This window comes from Sus scrofa, chromosome 13 (genome assembly GCF_054392235.1).
Source record: "Sus scrofa isolate SSC_HxYL_T2T_F1_AM1 chromosome 13, Sscrofa_HxYL_maternal_Yorkshire_Landrace_v2.0, whole genome shotgun sequence".
In the NCBI taxonomy this organism is placed as follows: domain Eukaryota; kingdom Metazoa; phylum Chordata; class Mammalia; order Artiodactyla; family Suidae; genus Sus; species Sus scrofa.
In genome coordinates, this window is record NC_139395.1 from 97744979 (window position 1) to 97768402 (window position 23424).

Sequence of the window (23424 nt, forward strand, 5' to 3'; positions counted from 1 at the left end):
ACAGCAACGCGGGATCTGAGCTGCATCTGCAACCCACACCACAGCTCACGGCAATGCCGGATCCTTAACCCACTGAGCAAGGCCAGGGACCGAACCTGCAACCTCATAGTTCCTAGTCGGATTCATTAACCACTGCATCACGATGGGAACTCCCCTGGTATATGTTTTAAGATTGAGCAAAAGAACATGTAACATTAATGTCATTGGGAGACAGGGTTTTCAATGTGGAAAAGGGGGAGATGAAAATATAGCACAGGACCCTACACACACACACACACACACACACACACACACACACACACACACACACACACACACTTCTAGCCCTGATACAAGTGCAATGGCACTCTAGTTATCGTTTTTAAATACCATTTCCCACTAAAAGGAGCCTGGGCTCATTGGGAAAGTGGCAAATTCCAGGGCAGGAATAAGAAATGCACAAGATGAGCTTAAAACATCTTGTGTCAGAAACTAAAAAAGTGCTCAAAAAATAATACAGATATATATATATATATTTTTTTTTTTTTAATTCACCATTTTATTTTTTGTCTTTTGTCTCTTCAGGGCCGCACCCACGGCACATGGAGGTTCCCAGGCTAGGGGTCGAATGGGAGCTGTAGCCACTGGCCTACACCACAGCCACAGCAACACCAGATCGGAGCCACATCTGCGACTCACACCACAGCTCACGGCAATGCCGGATCCTTAACCCACTGAATGAGGCCAAGGATCGAATCTGCAACCTCATGGTTCCTGGTCAGATTCGTTTCCGCTACGCCAAAACGGGAACTCTAGATGTTTAAGAGACTGAGAGAATCTCTGAGGAGATTCTTACTGGCCAAAACTAACAATCTGAGTAGGAAAACAGATAACTATAAAAATTATAACCTACTGAATAAAATAAGAAACCATGAGTTTATACCAATAATAAAGGAGGAGCTCCCACTGTGGGTGCAACAGGATCAGTGGTATCTCTGGAGTGCTGGGACACAGGTTTGATTCACAGCCCGGCACAGTGGGTTAAAGATCCAGCATTGCCGCAGCTGTGGCTCAGATTTGATTCCTGGCCTGGGAACTCCATGTGCTTCAGGGCAGCCAAAAAAGAAAAATGAATAAATAAAAATAAAGGGGAAGAGAGAGCTCATCCTTATACAGTAGAATGTTAACAATAAACAGAGGTAATGATGGAGTTAGAAAATACCAATTTATGGGAGTTCCTATTGTGGCTCAGTGGTAACAAAACCCATTAGTATCTATGAGGATGTGGGTTCAATCCCTGGCCTCACTCACTGGGTTAAGTACCTGGCATTGCTGCAAACTGTAGTGTAGGTCGCAGATGTGGCTTGGATCCTGTGTTGCTGTGGCTGTGTTGTAGGGCAACAGCGGTAGCTCTGATTTGATCCCTAGCCTGGGAACTTCCATATGCCGCGGGTGCAACCCTAAAATGCACACACACACACACACAAAATTAAAAAGAAAATACCATTTTGCAACCAACAGAATGAAGACTGATCCAGCTATGGATCATCAAGGAATGCTAAATTTAGGGTATGTGGGGAATTTGATGATAAATGGGATGTTTAGCTCATCTCAAAGTATCTCTCCACATACAATTTATTACAAAAGGAAAAATGCTAACTGTACAATGGAGAAATCAGAAAATATCTTATGCACATGAACAAAATTAACAGAACCAAAATAGGACTAAGGGACATCTTGCATCTCTAGGTATGTATTCCCAGAAAGAAACGTTATCACGTGTATAATTTCGGCCTAAACTACATAAACTAGATGAGATACCCAGATTGAGGGGCATTTAATAAAATATCTGGTCCAGAGTTCCTGTCATGGTGCAGTGGAAAAGAATCCAACTAGGAAACATGAAGTTGAGGGTTTGATCCCTGGCCTCACTCAGTGGGTTAAGGATTCAGCATTGCTGTGAGCCGTGCTGTAGGCCGGCAGCTGTGGCTCTGATTTGACCCCTAGCCTGGGAATCTCCATGTGCCACGCTTGTGACCCTAAAAAAAAAAAACAAAACTGGTTTGTATGCTTCAAAAATGTCAATGGCATGAAAAACAAAGAAAAGCTGACAAAATTGTTCCAGATTAAGGGAAATTATACAATAAGCAATCCTAGACTGGATCCTGTATTGGAAAAAAATTGTCATAAAGGACAGGACTGGGACACCTGATAAAACTGGAATATAGATTTTAAATTTGACCAAAGTATTACACCCAGTATTAAATTTTCTGGAGTTAATAACCATGTTTTAGATATGTAAGAGACTATTCTTGTTCTTAGGAAATACACAGTGAAATACTACAAGGAAAGGAGTATGATGCATGCAACCTACTATTAAAGAGCTCAGAATATTATATGAACATTCATCTATACTATAGCGTAGTGGATGGATAGAAGGATGGATGGATAATCAATAGGTACATATACTCAGTGAAACATATATAAGGTAACAGATATGTTTAAAAGAGATTTAGTTTATCAATTTAACTTTTATTATTATTTCTCAATATTACGATTTGTACACCTTTATCATTTTTGGCTTGGTATGATTCTCTTATCTTTATAAATAAACTGCTCTTCTTGTCTTGACTCTCCTCTTTATTCTCAGAATTCAGACAATTCATCTACCTGTGACTGTCTTAGTTTGTGTCTCTTTTTTTCTAACTTGGTAAAACCATTTTGGTCTGAAAACCCAGGTCTTTCTTCGGCTCAGGAAAGTTTATTTTCAATTATCTCAATTTTTACATTTTCATAATTCTATTTTCACATTATAGAAAAGAGACTACAATTCACATATTTATTTTTCCTTTGATCTTTATCAATCTCTTACCTTTCAATTTTATTTTCCATTTTTTTCTCTTTCTGTTTTTTAAAATTCTTTCCAATTCCTACTTGGGTTTTTGGCACTGTCCATACAGGTTACGTTTTATTAATTTCTTTACATTTTATATATCATGATTTTTGTCCTTTGAAGTCCTTTATGTGTTCCCAACACCAACATTCCCCTGCAGTATCTTCTTTTATCCACTTACTGTTTCATTTTTGTTGTTATTTTAATCTTTTGTTTCTTCCACGACAGCAGTCTCTGTGGAGCCACCTGTTATGGATTATTGAACTTGACCTCCCTCTTTCAAGATGCTGTATGTTCTTTTTTTTTTTTTTTTTTTTTTTTTTGCCACAGCAGTGACAATACTGGATCCTTAACCCCCCAACCACCAGGGAACTCCATGGGTGCTGGATGTTCTTGAGTACTTCGTGCTCTCTTTCAGTTCGGGGTTGGGAGATTGGCAGGCAGTGAGAGGTAAGGGAGTGAACGTCCTGGGCTCTCAGGTTTCTCAAAGTATGAGAAAGATCAGTTCTCTCCCCTCAGCCTGGAAGAGGAGCAATTCAGACCAATCAGTACTGTTGTCCACTGTTTATCAGGCTGTCTCAGGGATGGGCAGCCCCAGCTCTTTCTTCTCTGCATCAGCAGCTTCGGTCCACAGAGAACATCTGCAGGGACCTCACCAGCCTCTAGCATTTTCACCAATAAGACTCAGCAGGTGCTCTCCCAGACCCTGGGTCTGCCCAGTCTCCTTGAGAACTCAAGGCTTCATCCCTGGCTGAGTTCCACTCCAGCTACAGCCATATTTATCTTACTATGTCATCCCAGCAGGAAGCAAGACCATGAACAAAGATCCTACTCACCAGCAGGAACATGTAACTATTCACCACCACCCAATTAGTTCCTGTATGAGAGAATGTTTACCTCATCTCCTCTAACGATGAGATGCTGTATCTCTCTGGGGAAGATACCCAGAGAGAAGAAATTGGTTTCCTTTATTTCTAGTAAACAAGAGGCTGAGTAATTTCAAATGTATATTGGAAACCTGATGGGGTTTGCCTGGAGCAGGCAGATGTGACATGTAGCAATTAAAAGTGGTACTGCAAGAGAAAAGATGTCCCCTGACCCACATTACTGGAGGACAACCGTCTCAGTTGTGGGAAAAAAAAATAGGACATTCTTTCAATTCCTTAAATAGGTCATGTTCCTCTCCATGTGGGGCCTCCTTCACTGGTCTTTGCTGCTTGGACTGCTCCCTGATCAACAGCCTCTCCCACCAGACCAGCCACTCTTGTTCTTCCTTCAGGGCTCAGATGAAACACAGCTTCCTGAAAGAAGCCTTCCAATTGCCCAGACTAGACAAAGCCTTCCCTTTAGAAGAGATCAATGAGCCTCCTTCTTCTTCTTGGTACTTCACACTAATTTTTTTGTTTTCAGTTATTCATTTAATATAAGTCCTTCCTGCTAGACTGTAACCTCCATGAGGGCTGGGAATGTCTGTCTTTCTCACTGGTGACTGCTAGCGTGTACAGTTCCAAGCTCAGACCCAGCACTCAATTACTTGTTAACTGAATAAAAGCTGGAATATGTGAAAACATTTCTTTTTCTTTTTTGTCTTTTTAGGGGTGCACCTGTGGCACCTGGAAGCCCCCAGGCTAGGGGTCAAATTGGAGCCACAGCTGCTGGCCTACACCACAGCCATAGCAAAGCAGCACCCAAGCCGTGTCTGTGACCTACACCACAGCTCACGGCAATGCCAGATCCTTAAGCCACTGAGCGAGGCCAGGGATTGAACCCGCATCCTTATGAATACTAGTGGAGTTTGTTAACACTGAGCCACAACAGAAACTCCTGTAAAAACATTTCTAAGATTGCGATAGCAGAATAGAACAAAGAGCAAAGGGGAGCAGGAATGGACCAGATTGAAAGGAGAAGAGATGATCCTGTAAGGACTCAGATGGGGCAGTTAACATAGAAGGCTAAGGGGAAAAAAAAGAAAGAGAACTGGCCTGAATGAAAAGGATGAAGAAAACAAATCTGAGAAGCAAGATGAAAGTGGTTCAAGAGAGCTTTTATGCCTGAGCTTGAGCTGTTCAACTCAGTAAAGGGGTGGAAGGAAGCCACCATTAGGAGCAGAACAAACCCAGTATACCACACAGAGACATAAAGGCGTAGATTACACGTCTTCAAAGAAATGACAGGGTTACTCAGGCTCTTACACACTGTGTTTTTCCTGAATATATATTCAGTCATTTTTTCAATACATTCATTAAAGTGAATTCTCAGAACAGAAAAAGAACTTTGCGTTCTATAAAAATTCTCAATTTTTTAATATAAATTTCAGAGAGAGGAGTTCCTCTAGTGGCAAAGAGGAAACGAATCTGACTAGGAACCATAAGGTCGCGGGTTCGATCCCTCGCCTCGCTCAGTGGGTTAAGGATCTGGCATTGCCGTGAGCTGTGGTGTAGGTCGCAGACACGGCTCAGATCTGGCGTTGCTGTGGCTGTGGCGTAGGCTGACAGCAACAGCTGTGATTGGACCCCTAGCCTGGGAACCTCCATATGTCATGGGTTTTGCCCTAAAAAGACAAAAGACAAAAAAAAATTTTTTTTTCAGAGAGATATGTACCAGAAAAGTTTAGTTCTGCCAATGACTGGCATCTTATTATTATTATTATTATTATTATTTTGCTTTTTGCTTTTTATGGCCACAACTACAGCATATGGAGGTTCCCAGCCTAGGGATCTAATCGGAGTTGTAGCTGCCAGCCTACACCACAGCTACAACAACTTGGGATCCAAGCCATGTCTTTGACCTACACCACAGTTCACAACCTACACCACAGCTCACAGCAACGCCGGATCCTTAACCCACTGAGTGAGGCCAGATTTCGAACCTGCAACCTCATGGTTCCTAGTTGGATTTGTCTCCACTGCGCCATAACGGGAACTCCTGCCAATGACTGAAATTTTAAAGTAAATAATTCAACTCTGAATTCTCTCCCTCCAGACAGACCAATGGTTCTGCTTTCTGTCAGAGATGGGACTGGCATTCGGGACTGGCTTGCACCCCAGAAATCACACCACTTTTCTAGGTCAGAGCCTTTTAGTTCCATCTCCTAGAAAATAATTTTTGTCATTTGAGAATCAGAGTGAATGAGCCTCAACCCAACAAAGCAGTGGAAATCATTCCCACTGATAATGTTCACATGATGTTATATGGAACTTAGGAATTGTTTTTTTTTTTTTTTTAGGGCCACACCCAAGGCATATGGAAGTTCCCAGGCTAGGGTTAAATGAGAGCTATAGCTGCTGGCCTATGCCACAGCCACAGCCACAGCCACAGGCACAGCAATGCTGGATCCTTGACACACTCAGTGAGGCCAGGGATCAAACCTGCATCCTCGTGGATACTAATCAGATTCATTTCCACTGCACCACAACAGGAACTCTCAGGAATTTTTTTTTTTTAATGTGAAATTATTTTGCTTTTCCTTTGCATCTTTTGGGAAGGAAGTTAATAGAAAGTATAACTAAAGGAGAAGAAATACATAACTTATATTTTTCTATTTCTGATAATCTGGAGTTAACTGAAGACACATGTCCAAAAATTAAAAGAAGTACATTTAAAGAATAAGAGATTTTAAGTGATAAAAAGCTTTCAAATAAATATTTTTTGTTTACTAGGTAATCTTAAGCTTATAATGCAGGTGCAGGCTTATACAGAGAGAAAGAAAGGAAGAAATAGATTGGCATTTTCCTCCTAGAGTACATATTTTCTGCCAACGGAATTATCTTTGTCTTTAAACAAATCAGCTTAGTTCAAATCAGCAAAGCAGAAACTCAGGCCCTCTTCACAATTTAATCATTAGAGATAACTATTGTTAATATTTTGGTATATAACATTACATACTGGATGCATCAAATAAGGGTATGTTCATTATTCACAACAGCCAAAAAGTGGAAACAACCCAGACGGCCACTGACTGATGAATACATCAGTGGTACATCCATACAATGGAAAATTATCCCACAATAAAAATAAATAATGATACATGCTACAACACAGATGAACCATGAAAATACTACATACTGAATTATATAAGTCAGTTACAAAAGACCATGTATTGTTTGATTCCATTCATATGAGATGTCCAGAACAGGCAAATCCAGAGAGACAGACAGTAAATCAATGGTAACTTAGGGCTGGGAGCGTGGAACAGGGAGTCAGTTACTCTGTCAGTGAGTATCGGGGTTTCTTTTAGAGAGAACAAAAATGTTCCAAAATTAGACTCTGCTGATAACTGCACAACTCTGTGAAAATACTACAAAATACTTAATTGTATATCTTAAGTAAATGAATTATATGGTGTGTGAATTATATCTCAAAAAGCTGTTTGTTTGTTTTTCTGTCTTTTCGCCATTTCTTGGGCCACTCTTGTGGCATATGGAGGTTCCCAGGCTAGGGGTCGAATCAGAGCTGCAGCCGCCGGCCTCTGCCACAGCCACAGCAACGCGGGATCCGAGCCGCGTCTGCAACCTACACCACAGCTCATGGCAACGCCAGATCCTTAACCCACTGAGCAAGGCCAGGGATCGAACCCGCAACCTCATGGTTCCTAGTTGGATTTGTTAACCAATGAGCCACGAAGGGAACTCCCTCAAAAAGCTTTTTTTTTTTAAAAAAAAAAAAGGAAAAAATATTTACAGAGGCAGTTCTGCAACTCCTTCATCCCTTTCTTAATGTATCATAGATAAATATTCCATGTCAGTGAGGCATGCTACCACACTGCTACTTGTGACGATCCATCGTTCCACTATATGGCTGTGCTGACATTTATTTATTTAGTGCTTTATTTTTAGACAAGAATTTATTTCCAACTGCCATATGAAACACCCATTATGTACACACATCTTTGCACACCTGTATGATTATTTTCTTAGAAAACAATGAACAGACCTAAGGGTCAAGGGTTTGTACTCTGAAAAATGACACATATTGCCTAACTGCCGTCCAGAAAGTTCATATTAACTGAAATTAATAGATGCAAACTATTGCCTTTGGAGTGGATAAGCAATGAAATACTTCTGTATAGCACAGGGAACTAATTTGGTCACTTGTGATGGAACATGATAGAGCATAAAGTGAGAAAAAGAATATATACACACACACACACACACATATATATATATACATACATACATACATATATATATATGTATGACTGGGTCACTTTGCTGTACAGTAGAAATTGACAGAATACTGTAAATCAACTATAATGGAAAAAATTTAAAATAAAATAAAACTAAATTAAAAAATAAAATACATAACCAACAAGGGAAAAAAAACATTCATTCCAATGGGAAACAAGACACTTTTCTCTATGTTCCAACCCGTGCTGAGAATCATTAATTTAATCAGTCTTGGAGTTCTCTTGTGGCACAGTGGATTAAGGATCTGGCATTGTCACTAAAATGGTAAAGGTTTGATCCCTGGCCTGGGAATTTCCATATGCTATGTGTGTGTCGAAAAAACCAAACACTAAAAGAAAACCCCCCAAACTAACTGATCTCTGACAATGATGGGAGATATCCTTTTTTTTTTTTTTTTTTTTGTCTTTTTTCGTCTTTTTGCCATTTCTAGGCCTGCTCCTGTGGCATATGGAGGTTCCCAGGCTAGGAGTCGAATCGGAACTTTAGCCGTCAGCCTACGCCAGAGCCACAGCAACATGGAATCTGAGCCGCATCTGTGACCTACACTACAGCTCACGGCAACACCGGATCCTTAACCCACTGAGCAAGGCCAGGGATGGAACCCGCAACCTCATGGTTCCTAGTCAGATTCATTAACCACTGAACCATGACGGGAACTCCCGAGATACCATTTTTCAAATGTGTATTTCTTTGACCACTAAATCTGAACAACATGTATTAATAGTCATTTGATTTCAGAATACCTATTCTTCTGTCCTTTGTCCATTTTGGGGGTCATCTTTATTAGTTTTTCTAACATATGCTACCAACTGTCCTTACAACTTTGTGTTTTAACTTTGCTACGGCATCTCTCTCCTTACACATTCTAATATTTTACATATTTACTTCTATTATTCTTTTCTTTATGGTATCTGGCTTTAATACCTAGCCTTTTACCATCCCAATGTCATAAAAATAACCTCCTGTATTTTCTTATAGCACATGTCATTTTATTTTCTGTTTCATCTAAATGATCTATTTGTGCCCTGATGATTGGTGATCCTGTGGCATTCTTAAGTCTGGCCTATAAAATCCATTTAGAAGACAACTTACCTAACTTTTGAGCCCACTGTATGGCAGTACCAGTATCTCCTGCATTGCCTTCAGCTAAGCATACAACTTCTTGCCCAATCTTCCACCCAATTAATGGATAAAAGCCTAAAAAACAAATAAACAATATAAGTCACATAATAAACAGTGAATTCATTCAGAGACACCTACAATGGCACAATTTGATTATCTCAGAAAACAGCAACATGGCTCTGATGTCTGATTGCCTGTTCAAATCCCAGCCCTCTCTCATTTACTAGCTGTGGTATTACAAGTTTCTAACCTCTTAGCTCCAGGTTCCATGATTGTAAAATGGTCCACCTCAGAGAGCTCCTATGAGAATAAACTGCGTTAACATATAAAAAAAGAACTTAGTGCAGTGCCTGGCATATAATACAAACCATGAACTTTAGTTGTTATTAGCTATAAGCATATCTATGTCTCTAGAAACACAGAAACTATGGTTTTGTGGGCTGCCCCCTCAGCATATGGATGTTCCCAGGCTAGGGATTGAATTGGAGCTGTACCTGCTGGCCTACACCACAGCCATAGCAACATCAGATCTGAGCCCCATCTGTGCCCTACACCACAGCCCATGGCAATGCTGGATCTTAAACCCATTGTGTGAAGCCAGGGATTGAACCTGCATCCTCATGTATGCTAGTCAGATTCATTTCCACTGAACCTCAATGGAAACTCCAGAAGCAATATTTTAATTGAGAAATTAAAGGTAATTATGAGATTGGTTTTCTAGAGAACTAACCATGCTATTGCATTTATCTGTAGTTTCTAAACAAGGTTTCTAATAGAATCAATGACCAACATTTTCCCAGCTAGGGGAAAAGGAAGTTTAGTGGGGATGAAAGGCAGGAAAAGGAGTTTTTATTTTATTTTTCACTTGGCAATAGACATTTTTTTAAATTTATTTTTATCATGATTTTTATTTTTTCCACTATAGCTGATTTACAGTGTTCTGTCAAATTTCTACTGCACAGCAAGGTGATCCAGTCATACAAACATGTATGTATACATTCTTTTCTCACATTATCATGCTCCATCACAAGTGACCAGACATAGTTCCCAGTGCTACACAGCAGGATCTCATTGCTTATACATTCCAAAGGCAATAGTTTGCATCTACTAACCCCAAATTCCCAGTCCCTCCTACTCCCTCTCCCTTCCTCTTGGTAACCACAAGTCTGTTCTCCATGTCCATGATTTGCTTTTCTGTGGAAAGGTCCATTTGTGTCGTATTTTAGATTCCAGATATAAGTGAAATCATATGGTATTTGCCTTTCTCTTTCTGACTTAGTTCACTTAGTATGAGAGTCTCTAGTTCCATCCATGTTGCTGCAAATGGCATTATTTTATTCTTTTTTTATGGCAGGAAATGGAGTTTAAAATCCACTTCTTAGTAACCACAGTAGGGGACCAGAGCTCAGATTAAGAGGCCCTAGTCCTCCTGGGTACCGTTACCCAATCTAGATTTCTTGGTTTGAACATTCCAGGATATTTTCTGTTAAGAAGAACAAATTCTTCAATTGTCATTAAAGCCCTAAGAGTGAATACATCACTAGTTGAGAAGTACCACCCCCAAAAAATTCACAAAAGGAAGAAATTCTAACACATAAAAGACATTTTAGAGGCCTAGAAAGATGTTTAAACAAATATAACAAGTATTATGGGTAAATATTTGGAGAGCTGACCAAAAATACCCTAATCTTTCTCAATTTATCTATAAAATCTTTCTCATTTTTTAAGGATTTTAATTTAAAGAAAAAAGGGAAACAGGGATTAACTGTCTCTAAGAATAATAATGAAAAATGTTAGAGAATATCCTTAATGTAAAATGGGAGGAGTTCCCTGTTGGTGCAGTGGGTTAAGGACCTGGCCTTGTCCTTAACCCACTGGCCTTGACCTGCTATTGCTCAGGTTTCTGCTGCTGTGGTGCGGGTTCAATTCCTGGCCCCGGAATTTCTGCATGCCATAGACATAGCCAAACATCACTGTCATCATCAAATGGGCAAATACTGTCACAAAAATTAAATATGAAAAGAAGAGATATTTGATTAATAAACTGGATGAATTCTAACTACTTACCCCCTACACTCTGGTGAGGGTTATTTCCAGTATTAATATCCAAAAATGTCCCACTTCCCATGGTTAACTTCACATCTCCTGTCTGGAAGCAGCATTCTCCAAACATGGCTGATTGCTGGTCAGCGACCTGCCAAAAACATTCAAATACCAGAACTTTGGGCCCTTTGCAGTGGTCCAGTTCACTGTATCCCATTGTCTCACTTACTGTACTCTCATGGTTCAACATTTTCTTTCTTTTAAAAAAAAAATCTCTAAAAAGAACAGAGAGCAACAACTATATGATAGGAGTCTCTCTAGGACTAATATTATGTGGATGAATAATGTGTCTTGGGAATTTTTAGCAGACAACCTACTTCATGACTTTTAAGTATCAAAGAATAATCTCAAACAAAAGTCAGAATAAAATTTGGGCAGAAAGAACCAATTAAGATTATTTGTTTTCAATTTGCAAGTGCTTTTGTTCATTAGTCAAAATAACGGACGACACAAATTTCTTTTTATAACAGTGACAGATGTATGCTTTACTATAAGGAGATGAAGGTTAAAACCATACATTTCCCAACCATACATTTCTTGTTAAAAAAATTAAAATGGGAGTTCCTATTGTTGCACAGTGGTTTACGAATCTGACTAGGAACCATGAGGTTGCAGGTTCGATCCCTGGCCTTGCTCAGCGGGTTAAGAACCCAGCGTTGCCATGAGCTGTGGTGAAGGTTGCAGATGTGTCTCAGATCCCGTGTTGCTGTGGCTCTGGTGTAGGCTGGTGGCTACAGCACCATTTAGACCCCTAGCCTGGGAACCGCCATAGGCCGCAGGAGTGGCCCAAAAAATGGCAAAAAGACAAAAAAAAAAAAAAGGACCAAAACTCTCCTGAAGAATGCTTTCTCACCGATCTATTCTTCCAGCTATAACTTAATCTCAACCTGAGCCTAACCCAAGTTAAGACTGATCCTCTCCAGAAACCTGTAACTTGGGAATTAAATTCCCCTCCCCTCACTTGATTCTTCCACCTAACATGGTGACTGTTCATCTAGAGACAGATGCTCTAAATCTTCTGTTTAAGCTGCTACAGGAAATTAAAGGCAAAGTCTGAGTTTCTACAATGAAGAAAGAAACCTCAAAACCCAGAAGCAGCTAATTTTTCATTCTTCCACAAATTCTTTATTTCTTCGTTTCCCATCTTTTATTTTATTCAAATTATTTACTGGCTAAGTAGACGCTAACTAAGGATTTTATAAAATATAAATACATTTCTTCTTTACCTTAACTTCTCTATCAGAGTTTATGGTCATATTGTAACAGACGTAAATCAAGCACTGGCCCTATCACTGGTTTTTTGTTGTTTCATTTATTTAATAAATATAAACCATATGCTCCTCAGAACACTACATTTTAAAAAAATTTAACAGTCTTCTGGAAAACACTAAAAAGAAAAGTCAGAGAAGGTTATAAAGTATTTCCATGATAGAATATTGGCTCAGTGGGCCCCTTTCCAGGATATAGAGAGTATTTTATATACACATATTTAGTTCATACTATACAAGGAGAAACCTTCAAGTTTTCTACTTACCAAGGCCACTATTGGTATAGGCACACCAAATATCTCTTCATCCACGGATCCATAATTGTGGCTTCAAATAAAATTGATTAAAAAGTAAGTTATAGCTCTAGAAATACTAATTCTGAAATGCAGCAAATATTTTCAGCATAAGTTAAAAAGTTAAGTAATAAACATAGAAGCACCTCAGTCATGTAATAAAATGCTTTCCCCACAAAGGCACAGTGAATTCAGGGACAATTTTGCTGGCTTCTGAGTCTGATTTTTATTATTACCTCGTATCCCTGACGGGAGGCAGGAGAGAGAGCGGTATGGAAAGCAGGGAGGTAATGAGCTTGCTCCAACACATCTGAGCATAAAAACATGTCATCAGAATCCAAGCGAAATTATACAAAAACTGGTGATTCAAAAAGAGGAGAAAGCAGCTTTACCTCATATGGGTCAAAAAGTCCCGTTGTACTGGCATTTGAAAAGTCCGTGGCAAATTCAGAACCTAAATTTACATTAGAAATGATCTATTTATTATCAGATAGTGTAAATCAACACGTATGCCTCCTTTATAATCTCGGCCTTTGTCGGCCCTCAATTTTGCACCAAACTGTGTACTTCCAGAGCAAAGTCTCCAAAGAAATTTTCCACTTAATCTTTTTGAACTTTTAGAGTTTACAAAGGCATTTTCATATCGTGATTCCCATTGTCAGATCATGATTCCTGGTTTAAAGATGAGGAAAGGGGATCAGGGGAAAATGTGATCACCTATAGCTATGCTATAGGTATAGTTGCAAAATGACACACTGGTATTGAACTCAAGTCTTTTGTGTGTGTGTGTGTTTTCTAGGGCCGCTCCCTCGGCATATGGAGGTTCCCAGGCTAGGGATTGAATCAGAGCTGCAGCTGCTGGCCTACACCACAGGCAAGGCAATGCCAGATAAAAGCCACATCTGTGACCTGTCACAGCTTGCAGCAACGCCAGATACGTAAACCACTGAGCAAGGCCAGGGATCAAACCTGCATCCTCATGGGCACTGTGTCAGGTTCTTAACCCACTGAGCCACAATGGGAACTGCAATCCTCCCTTTTTTCCTGAAGATAAATCATTGCTATCAAATTCCAGTTAGCTGAGACAAATCTATCAAATCATCTTACCTTTTGTAAGTTTATGTAACAACCAGGTATCAACAGTCCCAAAGCAGCAATTTTCTTCTTGAATGGCCTTTTGTACCTTGAAAACACAAAATACAAAATCAACTCAAAAAGGTGAAATTATTAAATGCATGATTTAGTGCCAATCACTAAACACAATATAACCCCATTTTTAATGAAAGTTAATATATACATAGAGAAATAATTTCTAGAATTTATCCCCAAAGTTCTAAGCAATTACTATAGGGTATGAAAGGCTTTAGTTTTACATCAAGCATGCTTCCTTTTGTGATGAAAAAATTAAACAAAACGAAACACAGTATATATGTTTTTTTAGTTTAGTCGCAATATAAAAAGTCTGAAATGGGACGGCATACCACAGCTAAGAGGTCAAATTCAACCCAATGCCTGTTTCTGTATTGCAAGTTTAAAATTTTATAATAGTTAAAAGAAAAAAAAAAAGAATTTATTTGTAACACACGAAAAGTATATGAAATTCAAATTTCTGTTTCCTTAAACAACGTTTCACTGGAACACAACCATGCTCATTTGTTTATACATTATTTATGGCTACAATGGGAGACTAGTGTGACACAATCCTCATGGCCTTCAAAGCCTAAAATATTACTTATCTGGCATGTTACAGAAAGTATTTGCCAAAAGAAAATATCAAAACCAGCTGATAGAGAAATTGAAATGTTTGTAAAGATACTATTAACTTACTGGAAAACAATCCCCAAATCATACTTTATCACATCTCCAACTCATTTGTCCCTTAAGACTAGCATTTCGTGGATACACCCAGCCCAGGACCCTGTGGACATCTTCTATGTAGCCATGATCTCACAGCATCATTACTTCCCTAAGCTCCTTAGAAGCAGGAACTAGATTGTTTTTTTAAAAAATACTTGATAAATAAATGAGGTTTTTAAAAAACAGCAAATGAAGACATTTAAGGATGAATTATATTTTAACAATAGGATTAATAAAACAAAAACAGATGACATGAGTTCCAAAAAAAGAAGTCTTTGGTAGATTATTTGTAGCACGTATTTTGAAAATTCAAGTGTTACACCCCTTAAATATGGTATACGTAAAGTAATATATTTAGGTTTCACTTCCTTCTTAAATTTAGAAATTGTGATTCTGAAATTTGCTCCAAATTAGATAAAGGTTAATTTGTATTACAGCAAGTAGCAATAATGCCTGCCAGGTCATAAGTTCACTTATTCATTCAAAAAATACTTGAGGAGTTCCCTTTGTGGGTCAGTGGTTAACGAACCTGACTAGTAAAAATGAGGTTGGTGGATTTGATCCCTGCCCTCGCTCAGGGGGTTAAGGATTTGGGGTTGCCGTGAGCTGGGGCGTAGGTCGCAGACAAGACTCAGATCCCATGTTGCTGAGTTATAGGCTGGCAGCTGCAGCTCTGATTCGACCCCTAGCCTGGGAACTTCTATATGCCATGGGTGCAGCCCTGAAAAGCAAAATAAATAAATAAATAAATAAATAAATAAATAAATACTCGAAAGCCAGGCCTTCTGATAGCAGGCCCTTATGAGGCTAGAGGGACACAGAGTAGGTATCAGGGCTTGCTAAGGGAGAAGGACCATTGGCAATCCTCACACTGGGTTAAGACTCCAAATGGCCGTACCCTAGGAGTAAGGGTAAACTAAAAAGATTGGACCTTACAAGAACTCTGACTCAGCTTTGAATCACCTCAAACATTAAATTGGATTGAGATAATCCTGGTACCTAGCAGAGTGGAAGAAAATACATAAATCCTACCTAGAGCAAGATATGTTAAGGCTCTCATAATTTCCACACACAATTTCACAAACTAGCTCATACATATACATACACACAAACAGATAAGTGACCAGGTTCATCAAACTCATCAAGTTGTATACATTAAATATGTGCAGCTTTTTGTATGCCAATAATCATACCTCCATAAAGTGGCTTCAAAATCTTTTTTAAAACATGAAGTAACCAGGCATATGAGGAAATGAGAACACTATGGGGGGAAAAAAGGAGAGAGACAGTCCAGAGGGGCTACAGCTACTGCAATTAATAGTCATGGGCTTTTAAAATTTCATGCTAATTATGTAAAGGGGGAGAGAAATTCTAGAGCTAAAAAATTAAGAACTTAATGATGGGTTTTAATAATAACACAGTAGAAACAAGGAAATAATAATAGACTTGGAAGACAGGTTAGAAGAAAACGCCCAGAATAAAGTCCATAGAGATGAAAGAACGAACGGAAAAAATAGGTAAGACAGTGAGAGACAAAAAGGATTTAGTAAGAAGGTCTAACATACATGTAATCAGATTTTCAGAAGGAAAGAAGATAAGGAGAATGGAGCTGAAATTACATTTGAAGATAATGGCTGAGAAATTTTTCAAATCAACAACAGATAACAGGCAATGAATTCAAGACACCCTGCAAACCACAAGTAGGTTGTCACTCCTAGACTATAGGTGCACAAAATGTGTTTGTTATAGTCAACATCCACTTATAACAAAGTCTTATTAGCAAACTAGGAAAAGCAGAGAATTTCCTTAATTTGATAAAGGATATCTAAAGAAAATGTACTACAAATTCATACTAAATAGTGAAATGTTGAAAGCTTTTGTTCCAAGATCAAAAATGGAAAAAAAAAAAAAGGTTTGTAGTCATCCCTTCTAGTCAGTATATCCTGGATGTGCTTGTCAATGCAAAGAAAAAGAAATAAAAGTAACATCATACTTCTATATCATATGTGATTAGGAAATGGCAAATTAAACCAATGAGGTATCATTTTAGACCTAGTATAATATCTAAAGTCCAAAACACTGACATCAAATGTTGGTAAGGATGTGAAGCAACTCCCATTCATTGTTGGTAGGAACACAAAATGGTACAACCACTTTAAAGACAATTTGGCGGTTTTTTACAAAGCTGAACACAGTGTTACCTATATGATCCAGCAATTGCATACCTAAGTATTTACCCAAATGAGTTGAAAATTTATGTTCATACAACAGTTTGCACACACATCTATAGCAGCTCTATTCATAACTGCCAAAAATTGAAAACAAGACAGTCTTCAATAGGTGACTGGAAAAACAAACTGTAATACATCCAGACAATGAAATACTAGTCAGTGATAAAAAGTCAGCTATCAAGCCACAAAAAGACATGGGGAAACCTTTAACGCATATTGTTAAGTGAAAGAAACCAGTCTGGAAAGGCTACTTTCTGTATGATTGCAACTACATGACATTCTGGAAAAGGCAAGACCATAAAGTCAGTTAAAAAATAATAATAAATCAGTGGTTGGTTGCCAGGGATTCAGGGATAAGAGGAGAGGGATAAATAAGTGAAGTGCAGGAGATTTTGAGGTAGTGAAACTACTGTGTATGATACTGTAATTATAGACAGGTTACATTAATAATACTTAATAGTGTGTCAACATTGATTCACCAACTGTAACCAATGTAACCTATTAATGCAAAATGCTAATAACAGGAAAACTGTGTTGGGAATACGGAAACTGCTCAATGTCTCTATAAATCTAAAATTCTTCTAAAATTAAGATGTACCAATTTTTTAATAGAAAAAAGACTTTTTCAGCTTGTCTATATTTTCTTGAGTCAGTTTAGGCATTTTGTGCACTTCCAGGAAATTATCCACTTATCTAAGTTCTCTAATTTGTTGGCATATACTTGTTCATAGTATTGTTTGACAATGCCTTTACTTCTGTGAAGTTGGAATTAATGTTCCTCTTTCATTCATAATTTTAGTTATTTGGGTCTTCTCATTTTCTTCCTCTGTCAGTTTAGCTGATCTTTTCAAACCAATTTTTGGTTTTGCTGATTTTTCAACAGTTTTTCTATTCTCTATTTCATTAATTTTCACTCCAGTCTTTATATTTCTTTCCTTCTACTTGCTTTTTTGTTTGTTTGTTTGGTCTTTTTGTTTTTTTAGGGCCACAACAGTGGCACATGAAGGTTCCTAGGCTAGGGGTCCAATCAGAGCTGTAGCTGCCAACCTACGCCAAGCCTCAGTAATGCCAGATCCGAGCTGTGTCTGCGACCTATATCACAGGTCATGGCAATGCCAGATCCTTAACCCACTGAGTGAAGCTAGGGATCGAACCCGCAACCTCTGGTTCCTAGTCAGATTCATTTCCACTGTGCCACAACGGGAACTCTGTCCTTCTACTTGCTTTGGGTTTAGTTTGCTAATTTTTTTCTTTTCTTTTTGTTCATATTTTCCCTATGTCTTAAGGTAGAGTGTTAGGTTTGTTTTAATGCAGACTCTATATGTATTAACAGTCTTCTAAATTTCCCTGTAAACACTACTCTTGCTACATTACCGTGTTTTCATTTTCATTCATCTCAAAGTATTTTCTAATTTCTCTTGGGATTGCATTGTTTACTTTTCACATATTTGAACTTCCCAAATTTATTTCTGTTATTTATTTGTAATTTCATTCATTTTTAGTCACAGAATTACTTGGTATAATGTTGGTCCTTCCGAATTTCTTGAGGCTTGCATTATGATGTGGCATATCATACATCCTGGAGAAGGTCCCATGGCAATTAAGAAGAATGTATATTCTGTTGTTATTAAAGTTTTATACAAATGTCTATTAAGTATAGTTTCTACTATTGTTCAAGCTTTCTATTTCCTTGTTGATCTTCTGCCTAGCTGTTCTATCCATTATTTGAGGTGGGGTATTGATGTCTACCACTGGTGAATTGTCTATTTTCTCTGTCAGTTCTGTCAGTTTTTGCTTTCTGTATTTTGGAGTACTGTTATTAGGTGCATATATGTTTATAATTGTTAAATATTTCTGATGGACTGACATATTATTATTATAAAATGCTCTTCTTTACCTTTAGTAACACTTTTTTTTGTTTTAAAGTCTAGTTTGTCTGATATTAGCATAGCCACTTAGCTTATGGTTGCTGTTTGCATTTTCCATCCATTTTCTTTTAACTGATTTATATTTTTTGAATCTAAAGTATGACTCCTGTAAGACAGCACATACTTCAATTTTTTTTTTTTTTTCATCTGTGCCTGCAGCATGTGGAAGTTCCTGGGCCAGGGACTGAAGCCGAGCCACAGCAGTGACCAGAGCCACTGCAGTGACAATGCTGGATCCTTAATCCACTGCATCCCAAGGGAGCTCCTGATTTTTTTTTTTTTTTTTTTTTTTTGTCTTTTTGCTATTTCTTGGGCCGCTCCCGCAGTATATTGAGGTTCCCAGGCTAGGGGTCTAATCGGAGCTGTAGCTGCCAGCCTACGCCAGAGCCACAGCAACTCGGGATCCGAGCCGCGTTCTGCAACCTACACCACAGCTCACAGCAACGTCGTATCGTTAACCCACTGAGCAAGGGCAGGGATCGAACCCGCAACCTCATGGTTCCTAGTCGGATTTGTTAACCACAGCGCCACGACGGGAACTCCCCTGATTTTTTTTTTAATGCAGTCTAGAACCACAATGAAACATCACTACCTACCTATCAAAATGGCTAAAATTAAAAAGACTGAGGAGTTCCCATCATGGTGCAATGGAAACAAATCTGACTAGGAACCATGAGGTTTCGGGTTTGATCCCTGGCCTCACTCAGTGGCTTAAGGATCCGGCGTTGCCATGAGCTGTGGTGTAGGTCACAGACGTGGCTCAGTTCCATTGTTGCTATGGCTGTGGGGTAGGCTGGTGGCTACAGCTTAGATTAGACACCTAGCCTGGGAACCTCCATATGCCATGGGTGCAGCCCTATAAAGACAAAAAAAAAAATTGCTAATATCAATTATGATGGCAAATGAAATTATGAGTTCCCTCATTCATTGATGATAGGTAGGTAAAAGGTCAAAAACTGGGAAAATTTTTGATATTATCCACTTAAGATTAAAAAATATATATATATATATACACACACACATTCATCCCCTAAGAATTCCACTCCCATGTATAGATACAACAGAAATGCATTTATATATCTTTATTCATAATGGCCCCAAACTGGAAATAAATCAAATGGATGTGAACAGAAAGGATAAATGGATAAACTATGGTAAAATCATATTCTGAACACTAAATAGCAATGAAAATATAAGGAGATTAATTTACACAATATGGGTATATTTCACAAATATAATGTTTAAGTAAAAGGAATCAGACACAAAAGAATAGACAGTGCATGATTCCATTTATATATTTATTCCATTTATATGTTCAAAAGTATATATTGCATTTATATCCCATGTATATTCCATTATATACATAAGTTCAATACATATATGTGTATATATATATATATATATATATATATATATAAGCTCAAAAATATTCAAGCAAAGAAAGCTAAAGTATAGTGTTTAGGAATAAACACATAAATTGTAAAAGTGGAAAGAAAATATAATATATAGTGCCACAGTGTTCTAGTTTTTGATTCAAGTAGTGTTACACAGATGTTTGCTCCAAAAACTATCACTGAATGGTACATTTTTGTTTTGTTCACATTACTGTATGTGCTATGACTCACAATAAAAAGGTTTAAAAAAATAAATTCAGTAAAGAGTCCTTGTCTTCTATCCCAATGTGGTGGAAACTTAATTTTCCCTCAAATAATCAAATTAATTATTCCTTGAATTTTTTTCATGCCCATAGTCTAGATACAGACACACAGAGACAGATAACAAACACACACAATCTTTCCTTACCTCTGTCAAGTTCTGCAAAATCCAGGCCAATCTCAAAGAAACATGCTGGGTTGTGAAAGTGAACAAACTGGCTGCTAAAAATCGTTTACTTCTAGTGAAAAAGTGCAGCACTCGGCAGGAACTGTGTATGAGCTATTTTTTAAAGAAAGACATTTTAGGAAAATGTGTTTAATCGTGTTTGATGTTTCTATATTCATACCATACACATGCAGACAAATCCAACAGCAAACAATTTATTTAACTATGTATAAAGTGTTCTCACTTTTTGAACATAAAGCAAAGCACCCTGAACAGACAGTCTGCATTCTAACATATGAAACGTGACACATCTACTATGAAATTCTTTAGCAAACACTAAAGGCTCAAGTACTTACAAAAGTCTTTTAAAACTACTTTCTGCATCTTTACCCATTTTTAACTATAGAAGTAAAGGGAGAGAGTCAAGGGAGAAGACTATTTTTCTATTGGAAATACATTTTTTTTTTTTGGCTACTCAAAGAAATTTTATTTTATTTTTTTTCATTATTCAATGAATTTTATTTATAGGTGTACAACAATCATCACAACCAAATTTTATAGCAATTCCATCCCAATCAAGTGAGTGTTAACCCAGAAGGGAAATTTCCCTATATATTATGTGCCTAAGTTTTGGTTGAATGATTTTGTTTAATATTACTTATATTTATTTAATGATCAAAGATGAAGCATGCAAAAATCTTTAACTGAAAAAAAAGGGAGTTCCCGTGGTGGCGCAGTGGTTAACGAATCCGACTAGGAACCATGAGGTTGCGGGTTCGGTCCCTGCCCTTGCTCAGAGGGTTAACAATCCGGCGTTGCAGAGAGCTGTGGTGTAGGTTACAGACGTGGCTCGGATTGCTGTGGCTCTGGCATACGCCAGCAGCTACAGCTCCAATTTGACCCCTAGCCTGGGAACCTCCATATGCTGCGGAGCGGCCCAAGAAATAGCAAAAAGACAAAAAAAAAAAAAAAAAAAAAAAAAGCCTCCACACAGAAAACCAGCATTGTGTTTTAAGGTTTGTACGACATACTAAAAAAAAAAAAAAAAAAAACCCAAAAACAACAATAACAAAAACCCTCATCCTGCTACTTAACTACAAGAATGCAGATGGATAACTGAATTTCTGAAACTGATGTTTTACAGAACATTCATTTATGGAGAATTTACCCACTTGCATTTTTTTCTATTATTTCTACCTTCCCCCAAATAAACTGAAAGATTTTGGCTTATTTATTTAAAATAGAAATAAATTTATTTTTCTTTCATTTTTAGCATAATGCATCAGTCAAGAAATGTGGAGACTCAGGTCTCTCTCCTGTTTTTGAACAATAAGCTTGATTTTAATTTTTTCACTTTTTTTTTCTTTTGGTGAGAATATTTAAGTTCTAATTTCTTGGCAAATTTCAGTTATATGATACAGTATTATCAACTGTAGTCATCATATTACACATTAGATCCCCAGACCTCATTAATCATACAACTGAAAGTTTGCACCCTTTTAACTTCCATCTCATTTGTTCAGTACTCAAACGTTCTGCACTTCTTTATATTTTACATTATTTATTAAATATAAAGCTTTTAAAAAGTACTTAAAGTGACCACATGGAATCCTTGTTTTAATGTGTTATACTAAGAAATGTGTCAAACTGAAATGAGTTCTGTCTCTACAAGCAACTATAGTTTTTGCTACAAAAACTTAGATTTAGGATCCTTGAGGGATCTTTTGTTAAAATGGGGGGAACATACAAAAGTATAAAGAGTTCTAATATTCACACTTTTAGTCAACATATGAACAATGAACCCACTTGTTAATATACTTAACAAATATTTATTGAGTACCTTTTGTGTACCATAGACTGTGCTAGGCCCTGATTAAACAGAGTGAACAATAGAGGCAGAATCCCTACTTTCCTGAAATTTATATTTTAATGTGAAGAAACAGACAAGTAATCAAGTCAACAAATGAGATAATCTAAGATACCAGTAGTAAAATGAACCACTGTTGAATGTAACCAAAGAAGAAAAAAAATCCTAATAATTATACTATGATATAATATTAAGGTATAATGGATGGTTAACATGACCAACACCCCCCCCCAACTGTAATGATTAAAAATGCTTCTTGGTTAAAAATCATCCTTTTCAAAACTGGAAAAAATACGTATCTTATAACTCATACATTGCTGGTGGGAAGTACAACCACTCTGGAAAAAAGTTATGGCCGTTTAATAATAATACATGCAATTACTGCATGACCTAGCAATTGTACTCTTGGGATATTTATCTCAGAGAAATGAAAACTTACGTTCACATAAAATTTCATACACAAATGACATGTTTCATTGCAATATGACTGTTTCATGACAGTTTCGTTTGTAACAGCCAAAAACTGGAATTAGCACAGATGTCCTTCAAGAGGTGGTATATCTGTACCACAATACAACTCAGCAATAGAGGGAGGAAATAACTACTGAATAACAACTTGGATTCTCTAGGGAATTAAGTGAAAAAAGCAAATCCCAAAAGGTTTTATGTTGCATGATTCCATGTGTATAACATTTTTGAAATGAGAAAAATTTGTAATATAGGACAGAACAGATTAATGTTGAAAGGAACTAGGGATGGGAGAGGGTGGAGAGACTCACAGGAGAGAAGTGGACGTGGTTATAAAAGAGAAATATGAGGTATCCTTGTAGCAATGGAACTGTTCAGCATCTTGACTTCTATATATATGAAAAAAAC

General features: G+C 37.6%; 1 protein-coding gene across 7 annotated transcripts in view; it reads right to left on the bottom strand.

Moving 5' to 3' along the window:
- The window catches only part of GK5 (glycerol kinase 5), an 87737-nt gene that overhangs the window by 25397 nt on the left and 38916 nt on the right, over positions 1-23424 (bottom strand). For 2 of the 7 annotated variants that reach the window (XM_003483257.5, XM_021069567.2), the window contains exons 5-11: positions 20664-20795; positions 13952-14027; positions 13237-13298; positions 13081-13154; positions 12818-12878; positions 11248-11374; positions 9151-9255 (exon numbers count right to left, since the gene is read on the bottom strand). In XM_003483257.5, coding sequence (XP_003483305.2) covers positions 9151-9255; positions 11248-11374; positions 12818-12878; positions 13081-13154; positions 13237-13298; positions 13952-14027; positions 20664-20795 — 637 coding nt within the window. Of the gene's footprint in view, positions 1-3060; positions 3393-6687; positions 7307-9150; positions 9256-11247; positions 11375-12060; positions 12879-13080; positions 13155-13236; positions 13299-13951; positions 14028-20663; positions 20796-23424 lie in introns of those variants that run through there. The other 5 variants (XM_021069569.2, XM_084989923.1, XM_084989925.1 and 2 more) reach the window with 4 other exon arrangements.